This window comes from Oryzias melastigma, linkage group LG21 (assembly GCF_002922805.2).
Source record: "Oryzias melastigma strain HK-1 linkage group LG21, ASM292280v2, whole genome shotgun sequence".
NCBI classification, from domain to species: domain Eukaryota; kingdom Metazoa; phylum Chordata; class Actinopteri; order Beloniformes; family Adrianichthyidae; genus Oryzias; species Oryzias melastigma.
In genome coordinates this window covers 3,601,310-3,613,729 of record NC_050532.1, presented here as the reverse complement: position 1 = coordinate 3,613,729, position 12,420 = coordinate 3,601,310, and the positions used below count along the sequence as shown (strand labels likewise).

The window sequence follows — 12,420 nt, the reverse complement described above, 5'->3', positions numbered from 1 at the left end:
AAATCATCACCGCTGCTGTATCAAAATGTCCGTTATGTCCAGCCGTATGGTTCTGATCCGGATGTCAGCTGACGAGGAAGTGAAGATCTTCACGGACAGAACTTCCTCCAAAATCCTGATTCTTTCTCCTTCCAGTTCACCAAAGACTCTTTTAGCTAATTCTCCAATGTTTATTGCTGTGATCAATACATTCAATCATTGGTTTCTCAGAGTTCTTGATAAAATAATCAAAGCTAACATCAAAATGCTCTTTCACTGATTTACAATCCTTTACAACTGCGGTCAAATGAGCCGCCGTTCACATTTCCGTGGTCACATCAAGAAGCTCCGTGGAGTCTGGTGGAGATTTTCCAGCGTTCTCAGTCCTGCTACCGTAAGTATTGGATGAAACTCACACCAAAAATCCAGTGATGCTGATTTGACCACAGAAATGTGAACGGCGGCTCATTTGACTGCAGTCAATGTGAAGATACCATCTTCTCTTCTCCAGAACCTGAACTAGACACTAGGAACAGATGAGGGTTTAGTGCATGTGCAGCAGAGCTGTTGATGGAAAGAAGATCATTCATTCAAACAGAGTCTGTCTGTGAGTGACAGCAATTTAAAAGTAGAAATACTCAGATGTGCAAAAATGAAAGGATTTCTTACTACATTTGTTCTCTTTCAAAAGAAAAATGCCACAAATACATGTTAAAAACTCAAAAAACAAGATTTTCATCGGAGGGGGACTTTAGGGAGTGGAGCTGAGCAGCTTGCAGGGTATTTTCTCCATCACCAAAAAGCTATTTTTTATTTTGACTCACCAATTCATATCTTCTATCATCATTAAAATGGCACAAGAACATAAAAACACAACTTTCATCGGAGTGGGTCTTTAAAAAAACTATGACAGGAAGAAAAAAAGGTCTTTTCCTGAGAACTTCTGGCACAAATGCAAAGACGTATAAACAGAAAGGTGCAGACAAACACAGCAGACAAAGAGACAAACAGATGCATGGTCTTAATCTCTACCACATTTTTTATTTACTACCACAAAACACAAGGACAGAAGCACCTACTACGTCTACTGGGCTGTGGGCTTGTTGAGATTAAACACTTTGCGGGATTCAGGCTTTTGCTGAAGTAATGGAGCACTAGGAAACTACACACTGAAATGAAAGCGAGGAAGAATGGAACGGGATGAAGTGGTCAAACTAAAAGCGGAAATGAACCGACGAAAACAAAAAACAAAAGGGGGGGGTGTGAAAGACAGAAAGGGCCGTCAGGGAGAGAGACAGGCTTACCATCTGTGTGTTGGTGGTCATAAGCTGAAGAAGAAGAAGAAGAGGAGGAGAACAAAGAGAAAAGCAAAATAAAAAAAGAAGAAGCAGAGAAAAAGGGGGGAAGAGGGAAAGAAAAGAGAAAAGAATCAGGACAACGGGTAAAATGAATTTTAGAATGTCTCAACTTAAAAGAAAAAGAAACAAAAACAAGACTAAAGGCAATCAAAACTGTTGACATGGTACAAATCAATAATACAGAGAAAGATGCTATTGCGCTGCAAATATGAATGGAGATCCAGTGTTGCTGATCTATGGGGGGACAACACCTTTACCATTGCAGAGCTACTGACACAGAAGCGGAACACCCACTGCGCCTAATCCCACACTAATGACTCTCCGGTGAAGATGAGTGAGCTCCTATGAAAATCCATCTGGAACAAACTTCTCACACAGCGACTTAAATACAATCTGTGATCCGCTCCGCCTTTGACACAGAGGCTCACCTGGCCGTTGCTGGTGAAGGTGGTGTTGTCAAAGAGGAAGTAGGCACCAAAGAAGAAGATGACGGCGTCGAACACACCCAGGCACGTCCAATAGAGGAAGGCAGGCCAGCGGAGGAGAGCGTTCTTTGCAATGTCCCTGGGAGAAAAAAAACAAAGCACAAGCGGGCGTGCTATCCTGGGAGTCCTGAAGAAGGAGGTCAGAGGGCGAGAGAGGGTCATCTGACCTCACCTGTACAAGGAGGGCTCCCTCTTTAGTGTTTCCATAGTGACGTGCTGCTCCACCAGGCTGTACAGCAGGATGGGGAGTGAGGTGAAGCTGATGTTGTACAGTGTTAGATAGGCGGTGTCATAGAGAGGCTGCAGGAAGAACGACACAGTCATCAGAAAACTGAAAATGAATTAATCTGAAATCAAATCTAATTTAATTTGTAAAGCACTTTTTATAACTTCTTGGTTATTTGGTTATCAGACACACAATGTATTCAAAAATACCTGAAATGTTTCAACAGAAACATTCCATCTTCATCAGATTCATCACCAGCCGGTCGAGTGTGACGCTACTTTTCTCTGAATTGTTGCTTCTATGTTTTATGAATTCACTGTTCTGTTTTTCTATTGACAACCCCATTTGGTTTTCTGCTGTTGTCTGACTTCTGCTATCCTTTCTGTATTGATTTAACTTGTCCTTTTACTTAGAGACCATCAACCTTTTCTATGGGCACTAAAGATGGAAATTAGCCTAAAAGTCTATAATCTTATATATTTGCATTTTTAAATGTTTTATTACTATATGCTGTCCCTGTCTTAAATAAACAATCAATCAAACAAACAATCAAAAGAACAGAGAAGTTGTTAGTACTGTAGACACTATGAACTTTATTGTACTTTTCATAGCTTGGTGACCATCGATTTTAAAAGAGAACTGAATATGATTCAACAAAATAAGGTCGCCATTTTTTTGCAATACAGATGCCGTCATGTTGAAGCCAGACTTTGTCAATAAGCAGCAATTGGTCCGAGTTGGAATCAGTCAAGGACCGAATCCAAATTCTTCCCCTAACCCCTCCAGTTGTAGTGGCACTTGAAGGAGAAGGGGTGTCTGAAATAGTTTTTTAAGGGCTAACCCTCACGGCGGAAGGATAAAGAGGGTGTTCTGTGCCGCTCTGGAGGAAATTGAGAACGATATTTTTCTATAACTCTCCGTTAGGACGGCTAAATGTAAGGTAGGGCAAAGCCAATATTTATTTCTAATTAGAAGTCTGTGGAAACGAGTGGGTATTTCCTATATGGGACTCCTTGGGGGAGTAGTCCAGTTCTCTCATACAGTCAATGGTAGAAACAGTGTTTTACTGAATAAAAACACATTTCAAACTTAAAAACTAAAACATTCAGCATTTAAAAAGTAAAAAATAATGTGAAAACACATAAAAAAAACCTTAACTGCTACCAAAAAATGTTTTAATGTACTAATAACAGCTGTGCTTTTTCTTTTTTAAGTCAGACCATTAAAAGTTGATCATTTTTTAACTGTTTTTTTTTTTTTTAGTTAAAGATTAAACTTAACTAGTAATAATTAAAAGAATTTGTGAATTTGTTTAAAAGAAAGCAGGCACTCAAAATTAAAGTTGCCACAGAAGTTTCGTGTTTGGGTAAAAACCCTAAAACAGGTTGACGCTGCTCTTTCACAGACAGAATCTACAGACAGAAAACTACAGAGGACCCACATTTCTACATCTAACAGGCTGTTTGCAAACCTCAAAACTGAAAAATCATTCATTACTTGGTTCCACTAGACCTGTTTTTTTTCCTCTTGTTGGTCATGTGCTCTGAAGGAAATGTAAATTCACAGCAGGAAAAGTCTAATTCTTTCAGGCCGAGAGTGTGAAAAATACCTTCTTTCCTTTATGTAGGTTTGTGGTGGGAGCTGACTCATTGATTTTTGCTAACTATATTCTCCTCCAACGCAGAAACATGTACTATGGCTGCCTACACACTTACTGTTGGCTGTGGGATGACTCAAAAAGGAAGCAACATTCTGTAGAACATTTTATTTTTTTTAACTTAAAGAGTCATTCTGGTTTAACATGTTCTTGCGGCATTTTTATGATAATGGAGAACATAAATGAAGAAAATGAAGCTTACAGTTGCATTTCTGAGTATTTTGTTATTTAAAAAATTGTATTTGTGACGTTAAAGATACAATGGGTGGACAACAAGCTCTGAACTATCAGTAAGGGGGAGGGGAAGGGGGCGGGGCTTCTCCATGCAAACGGTTTCGCCCACAGCTCAGAGGTGAAATTCTAATGACCTTCTGTCGTTCTGCAGAAACTATGTCTTAGAAAACGATACAGGTTTCTTTTTTATTGTGGCTAGAAACTTTTAAGTAGCTCAAAAAGATGATCGGAGAAGGTCTTTAAGCTCCAAACTCAATTTATCATATTCTCCAGAACATACATGTCTTTGTTACTATTTTTTGTGATCTTTAAGAGCATTAAGTCTGTCATTGGCATCAAAGGCAGATTGCTTAGCCTTATAGTTTTCTGCAATTGCTACAAAAGCATTTACTGCTTTTAAACACTCTTAAACATTAAAAGAAAAACTTTCCAAGGCTTTTCACACACTACATAATTTTTCTTTGCTGGATGTGATCCCACTCTTCTGCTGCCTGCGGCCATGAATCAGCATAAATGCACTATAAAAAACTCACCTGCTGTGAGAACCCACAGAAGAACTGGTAAAGGAACTGAGGAAAGATGAAGCAAACATTCTGGGAACAGAAAAGAGGAGGGAGGAAAAAAAGACGAGTAAGTCATGAGCCTGTGACAAAAGCATGAGCTTTAAAATGAAATCATTTACACAATTCACTTCATGCAGACTGTCAAATAGAAGCTAATGAATAGGTTAGCGGAGCCCTGCTGGCTGCAGAGGGAACCCACGCTGATGCTCACAGATATCAGGAAATGTTGAACTCATAAATCCGATCATTTTTATGGTAACGAGATAATCTGGTTCTTTATGACTTTCCCCGAGAGTTCAATGGAGTGATTGAAGTGTGTGAGGCTCGTCTTTGACTGGTACCTTGTAGAAGAAGTACTGAACCAACTCAGCAATTCTGATGTAGTAGTAGTGGCCGTGAACAAGTAGCATCTTCTTCAAGTGCTTGAACTTGGGGATGGCGTAGTCACTGTTTCTAGCTGCCTGTCGGCCTTCTTTACCCATAATGCCTGAGGAAGGACATCAAAAAGAAGCAACCCCTGGAGTTAACAACAGTAAAATTGTCTATCTATATAGGCAAAGTTAATGGGTTATTTGGTGGGGAGCACCATATTTTTTGGAGTATAAGTTGCAGTTTTTGCATAGTTTGGCTAGGAGCGCAAATCAATACATTCACAACAGGCTCGGAAACGCCGGTGTAAGCGACCACTTCCAATAAAAACTATGTAAACGTTCATAAATGAATGGTTTGGGCTTCCACCTTCAAAACTCTGCGCAAGTATTCTTAAGCTTTTGGGCTCCAAGTTTAAGACGTGAGGCCATTGAACACGCAGCTTTGACCAATCAGGGACGGAGATTTGATGGTGATGTATGGATGGCGTGTTTTTTAATTCAATTTTTAATGCCAATCGTTAGAAAATCGATCATGGAGGAGAAAATAGTAATTGCAGGTGGAACCCGACTGGAATTATACAACTCCAAGTCTTTTGTATATTGAAATAAAGATGTGTAAAAAAACTGGAGCAAGATCTACAAAATTTGCACGACTTTGAGAATTCGCATCAAGCTGCTTCCAACTGCGAGTTCAAGGCATTCTTGAATGCACAAACAATGCCTGGTGTGTATGTAGCAATATTACGGAAGCAGAAAACACCCTGCCGTGCTTTTTTTTTTTTTAAATCATTTTCGCGAGAAAACAAGATAATAACTCGTTATAACATTAAAACGAACTGAGTTTTTTCATTATAGTGAGGTAATCAACCAGTCACTTAGCCCAACTCAGTCCGCTATTATGCTTTTGTCATTGTTATACAATCCGCATAAAAAAAAGCAGTTTTTCAGAAAAAATGTCAACACTGTTAAATAACTAAATTATATATGGATCAGTTCCTCTGGTGTTCGACATTTTCTTTGATGAACTGCTTTGTTTTGCTGCTGTTGTCCAGAGCTCTATGAACGCACCAAGCAGAAACGCTCATCGGCCCCGAGTTCATTCAATTACCCTGTTTGTTCAGGGGCTTGAGGGAAATAAAGTGAGGAGGGCTGGTGCAGGAGACTGAATGAAGACGTTTAAAGAACACAGATCCACTAATAAAGTTTTTTTTAAAAAAAAGTAGGGCAGGCCGTTTTCGCTTATATGCAATTTTACAAAATTAAATAACAACAGCCACTAGAGGGCACTGTAGCAGTGTGCATCAGTATTTGCTACTGAATGCAACGCAGAAGAAGAAGCGTCACTCAGTCTTACTTAATGGCGAAATTGTTCAGATGCAACACAGAGGAAGAAGAAATTAGGCGATCTAGTTATTTGAAGTGATATAAAGAGGTAAGTTGACTTGTTAGCATGTTCTTTACACCATCGTTACCGGAATAATTGTTCACATGTTATATATACTAGATTTCATGAAGCTAAAGAAACGTCAAAACTGCATTTATTCTATTTTTGCTATTTTTCTGATTTGCCTTTAAGATGAAATGTCCTTTCTTGTTCCTGTATTTTGTTAAATAAATTTCTCCCTAAAGTGAAGTGCAACTTATATAGGATTTTTTCTTCTTTGTTGTGCATTTGTATTTCGGAGTGACATATAGTGCAGAAAATAGGGTACTACTTTGAAAGACAATAAAAACCTAGTACTGACGTTAATTGTGAATTGACTATAGAAAAGCCTCAACTCACCGATGCCCACATGAGCTTCCAAAATCATACTGACGTCATTGGCCCCATCGCCAATGGCGAGAGTTATTGGGTGCTCCTTGGAAGATTTTATTAGCTTCACAATCTACAAAAGCAGAAACATTTTCATTTTAAGAGCAATCTTTATGAGTCGATCTACAAACTAAAGAGCAGTTTTGTGACCTGGGCTTTCTGCAGTGGTGCCATGCGACAGCAGAGCACGGCACTACAGTTGCGACAGATCTCCAGAAAGATCTCTCTGTAGTTGCCATGACCGGCAGACTCTGGGCTGGGCTTCAGAATCCCTGAAAGCGTGGCTCCGTCGATGATCAGACCAAAGTCGAGGCAGTCTACCGACAGACTAGTCAAACACAAAACCTCCTGGTTAACAGAAGGACGATATCACTGACTGAATGCTACAGACATGTCAATGTGGAAGTCCATACCCGGATATGGAGCGCTGTCTGAGTACGGTCCTGTTCAGCTCAAACAGAACATCGTGCAGGCTCTGCTCCTTAGTGCGTTTCTTGGTCAGCTCCAGGACCTGCGTGCTGCGCCGGAACAGCTTGCTGGCGTAACACGTGGCCGCCGCCGTCTCCATTTTGTCCCCGGTGAGCACCCAAACTTTCATCCCCGCCTTGTGGAGGGACTCAATTGTGTCTGCGGCTTTCTCCTGGAGCCTGCGCATCGATAAGTCAATAAGTGTTGTGGCCCAAGCCGAGTGAGGCTGAACGATCCATCAAAGCTTCAACCAATCTATTACCTACCAGTGATAACTTATCAATGCACGACCACCCCTGCCCTTCCCTGTCAGCACTTTATTAATTAGGAAATTAAACTGTCAAGCAGTTGATCAATCAGTTAGGGTCAATACACACATTTATCTCATTAGTGGACAAAAACAACTTATAATTTTGCACAGTGGAGGATAAAAGACAAAAGCAGTAAGGTTTGAAAGTCACCAGTGACGCTCACATGGACTCTTTTTACCCTTCTGAGTCATGAGAATACTTTGAAGCCAGCTTTAATGATTCATTAATCCCCTTCTGTCCCCCGCTGTTAGACTGCTCCTACATTTTTTCCATTCTTTGCTCCCTCTCTATCGACCAACCTGTCCTCCACTGCTGTGGCGCCCAGGAGAACAAATTCCCTCTCGATGATGTCATAGGCCTGAGCGAGCCTCTGCTCCCTGTCCTGCAGGGCCAGCTTGGCTTCGGTCAGCCGGTGACTCGCTTCCAGATACTCGGACTCTGACAACCTTCGGTACGCCACGCACAGAGTCCGCAGTCCTTCCTGGATTTAGAATGAAATAAGAGACGAAGGCTTAATTGTTTATGCTTAATAGCAAATCATCAAAATTTATAGAATATTTTTTCAAACTAAACTGCTTTTAGAAACTACATGCTAATTTTGACAAGACCTTCTGATGAACAGATACTCTGAACAACATATAGAAATAGTCATTAAACTCGCATAAACTTTGACAGATTAAAGTCAAAGTTTCATTTTCAGTTCTAGCTTTAAAAGCATGGGGTCAAATCAGGATCAGTTTAAAGTAAATGAAAGACAACATTGAAAATAAGGATGAAGGATGTCCATTACTGATCCATACTCATCAAAAACACTTCTGATCGGGCTTTGTAACACATTTATTAAAGAACATTGGAGTATTGATCAACATAAAGTTTTTTTTTCTTCATTCGGAACAAAAGACTGTATCTCAGTCACAGCTGTAGTTACAGCATACTTTATGACGCACACAAAGAGTTTTAAGGCACAATGTCTCATTGTGCCTTAAAATCAGGAGTGCATGTTTCCTCCTTCGAATACTAAACACCTGCTGCGGACAACAATTATTCACTCCGATTATCTTCTCTAGCACATTAGGATTTTTTTTGGGGCCACTTCTGAATCTGTTGATACCATTTCTCCATGCAGGGGCATGAAGAAAGGAGGTTGCGCTCCTCTGGCGGAAGTGTTCCGCATTCCCCCTCCACACTCTTCGGATGCAAAAAATTTCACACCAGTGCCTTGAGTTGTTGGAGTTTTTGTGATGAACCGGAAGAGTCACGTGGAATTAAAAAAAATAATGTGAATACGTGAAACCGTGAATAAATACACGCGAATATGCAAAGGGAATACTAGTAAAAAGTACACTTCAAGCGATTTGATAATTGATCAATGCTGGATATGTTACTATTAGGAACTATTGGGGGGATGGGGTTGCTCCGCGTAAACGGTCCCACCCACAACCTTGAGATCATTTTTGAATGAGTGATTGTCGCTCTGCAGAAACTATGCCCTATAAAACGACAGGATTTTTTTTTTATTTTGGCCAAAAAAGCATAATCATTAATCAAAGACCACTGGGAACACTTACAATAAATCAAAAGATGATCAGAGTGGGTCTTTAATATTGATCTTCAACCCTTCCAGTCTTATTTTTTTTTTTATTAAAATGAACAGAAATACATTCACCAACAAATGTAAATTTAACATTAAATTTCGTACACATTCTTTGCTTCAAATGTTACAATGCATCATAATTTACTGGGAGAAAAACAGTTATAAAACCTTTCTAATTAATTAAAAAAATAAAAAAGCCAAATAACGTCTAAAAAGAGTCCAAACTGTCCACTTACTACAGCATTCTGCTCCACTCTGGCTTTCACTTGCTCCACCTTTCCAGATACAACTCGAGGAAAAATGGAGGAGTCGGCCCCTTTGCAGAAGAGCAGGTATTCTCCTAAGAACAACACAAAGGAGTTTGCACAGAGTTCTAAACACATGTTTAAGCAGTCCTGCAGCAGAACCTTACCTGAGCTGGACCTAACTATGACACTCATTCTCCTCCTGACGGAGTCAAAGTTGAGCACATGGAGCAGCTCAAACCTAAAAAGAGACGGTGTCAGTAGTTAAGTCATCGAAGTCTTGCTCGAGTTTCTGCCGACATATCCCTTTAAAATTGCCTGAATGAATTAGTGCAAAATGATGAATGAAAAAGGATACTGTGCAAATATAAAACTATAATTTTATATTGATAGAAGCTCACATCCGGCAAATACTGACTTAAAATACAGTCTTTATTTTTCTTTCATACATAAATTCATTTTAAGTTATGAAATTTCTAACAGGCTGGAGGCATTTTTAGGACCAGCTTTAATCAAATCTGGGAGACCTGCTGTTCGCAGTGTTTTTGAATTAGGATTGAGCTCCATCACAGTGTTATATGCAGCAGAATGAATGAGGATGCCCCCTCCTTGACTGAGAATCTCCAGTTCTTCCTGGAGAACACTGAGCTGTATCTAGGCTAGATGAGAGGTATTCTCTCCAGGATGTCCCAGGTCTTCTGTGGAGTAAGACATTTGCTTAAAGATGTCAAACTTCCTATTCTAGATACGGAGGAGTGGCAGCTGTAATGAGTTTCTTCATGGGTATATTGACTGTATATGAGAACCGGACCGACTCCTCTCCCAAATAGGAAGTATCTATTGCCTAAGAAACTAAAATCCCATAGCGCCCGGAAATAAACATCTATTACTCAGTCATTCTATTTGTTAGTATGACCATTCTTGCTCCGATACTTTTTTAACATGTTCAATATTGTTTCTGTAGTGCAAGTTATTCAAGACATAAACTGACCACATATGATGCCTCCATAAAAAAAAACATCTGGTCCCCACCTCCAACGTTTAAAATGTTTCAGATTCTCCGGAGTGCATTTTTAAGTGGTAGGGAAGTAAACTTCCAACAAGCTCAGTCCTGATTGGCGAGAGTAGTTGCCATAGAAACACTGACTCAAACCAACTTGGACCAATCATTGCTTACCAATGTTATCTGGCTCCAACATGGCGATGTCTGCATTGTGAAAAAATTGTGACTTAATTGATTTGGAGCCAGAAGTAAACCATTTTCTCGCTCCAGTTCTCTTTTACAGTCAATGGCCACCAATTGCTCACCACCAAGCCCCTCCCCCAGGCCTATACAATCGCTATTCCTTCTTTTTCTGATAGCATGGAGCTTCTATGAATCAATCCCTCTTATATGCAGTATCATTTAAAAATACCAAGAGAGCTTTATATTTCTTTCAAACTGAGAGCAGCAGAAGGCCGTGGAAGTGTTGGCCTTCCCACGGACTTCAAAGTCTACTCAACTTCTGGATGAGTGCTGCACCCCTCCCCACTCCAGCTGTCCTGCTGCCCTAAAATAGCTCACTATTGACAGGCCGCTGCCAAGACTGATGGAGAGCGAGGGCGCTTACACAAACACCTGCTGTGGATCAAAGCAAAGGAAAGTTTCCACTAAACTGGAATCTTTCCAATGGCCAAAAAATCACTGCAAGCATTTTGGATTTATAGGTTTTTGTGATCTCTGCAGAATAATACGCACGGCTGAGAACAACCTAAACTAAACGAGTCAACATATTTACTTCTGTGCTGCAGAATGCAATGAATAAATCTTTTTAAAATCGTTTGTTAGGTTCCTAATAGTAACATTTCAGCTCACTTACTTACCTTTCGATCTCATCATCTTTGTTAAGGATTTCCATGTAGTTGTCTTTCAGTCTTAGATAGGTGTAGCCAAGCCTGACAACAGAAAGATGACTTAGACGTTAATTTTCCACTTAAGCTAATATTTATGTCCAATAGACCTCAGATAGATGTGAAAGCAAAATACAGTGTTCCCTCGCTATATCGCAGTTCACCTTTAGGGTTTCGCAAACATTTTTTCAGTGCAATTTTACATGTTTTTTTTCTCTCTACAGTGCACCATGTTCTGTGTCTTGATTGGCTGCTGATCTTGTCAATCAATCTAGTCTTTGCCGCATCTCTTGTACAGACAGGTGCAGTTTGAGATCAGAAGTTTAAACTTAAAAGTTTGACTCCAACTATATTTTTCTATTTTTCTATTCTAACTATTCAGTTTTTTGGCTAAAATCCAAAACCCTCTGTCACTTTTTTTAAGACACATTTTATGCACTGTGGCAGTAGCTAATCAGAAATACAATTCTGATTTGTGGGCGGGACTGTTGGCACAGATCAACCCTGTTTTTCTCTCCCTCCGTGTCGCTAAGAGCTCCGTTTGCGTGCTCACACACAAGCTTATAGTCTCGAGCTAGCATTAGCGGCGCATAAATAATGGAAACCCATACTAGATCAATCCAGTCGTACAGTTTTGAGCCAAATGGATCCAGAAGTGTTGAACGCTCATGTTTCGCACACCTTTGACACGCCCATTTCAGTAGCTGCACTATTAGTCTGAGCCTTTTCAAGCATCCGATTTTCATCTGTTCCTGATTTGAATTAAGAAATACTCAGAAGTGTAGTTTTATATCACAAATGATTTTATATAGATCCTCTATTATGAGAAAGATGCAACAAGAACATGTTAAAAACACAAAAAAGAAGATTTTTATTGATGGGATCTTTAGCCATTCCACTATCCTAGGCTTGTTTACATTATAAGTGGGGTCATCTGGATCCCACAAGACTGAACTTTTTTTTTTCCAATGATTGTCAATCTTTACTGGTGTCCAATGACAGACATGAAGTCGTGTCCACATTGTCCGCCTTTGTCATGGAAGGACTAACACCTCAATGTAAGGGTGGGGTCATCTGGACCCAATAAGAGAGCACGAGGGTTAAAGACCTCAGAACTGGACCGATGTCGTCTACATTTTTGGTCATCTTAAGAACCTGAACAGTAGAGTTCTGAACAAGCTGCAGTTTTCTGAGTATTTTTTTTCCTCTTTTTTAAAGTCCTGTAA

General features: G+C 39.9%; 1 protein-coding gene across 5 annotated transcripts in view; it reads right to left on the bottom strand.

The window, feature by feature from the left end:
* Window positions 1-12,420, bottom strand: part of LOC112155581 (probable phospholipid-transporting ATPase IH) — a 43,885-nt gene that overhangs the window by 9,578 nt on the left and 21,887 nt on the right. For 3 of the 5 annotated variants that reach the window (XM_024287297.2, XM_024287299.2, XM_024287300.2), the window contains exons 15-26: window positions 11,168-11,239; window positions 9,472-9,545; window positions 9,296-9,399; window positions 7,765-7,946; window positions 7,100-7,333; window positions 6,837-7,014; window positions 6,657-6,759; window positions 4,844-4,989; window positions 4,473-4,532; window positions 1,995-2,122; window positions 1,766-1,901; window positions 1,284-1,307 (exon numbers count right to left, since the gene is read on the bottom strand). In XM_024287297.2, coding sequence (XP_024143065.1) covers window positions 1,284-1,307; window positions 1,766-1,901; window positions 1,995-2,122; window positions 4,473-4,532; window positions 4,844-4,989; window positions 6,657-6,759; window positions 6,837-7,014; window positions 7,100-7,333; window positions 7,765-7,946; window positions 9,296-9,399; window positions 9,472-9,545; window positions 11,168-11,239 — 1,441 coding nt within the window. The remainder of the gene's footprint in view (window positions 1-1,283; window positions 1,308-1,765; window positions 1,902-1,994; window positions 2,123-4,472; window positions 4,533-4,843; window positions 4,990-6,656; window positions 6,760-6,836; window positions 7,015-7,099; window positions 7,334-7,764; window positions 7,947-9,295; window positions 9,400-9,471; window positions 9,546-11,167; window positions 11,240-12,420) is intronic. The other 2 variants (XM_024287298.2, XM_024287303.2) reach the window with 1 other exon arrangement.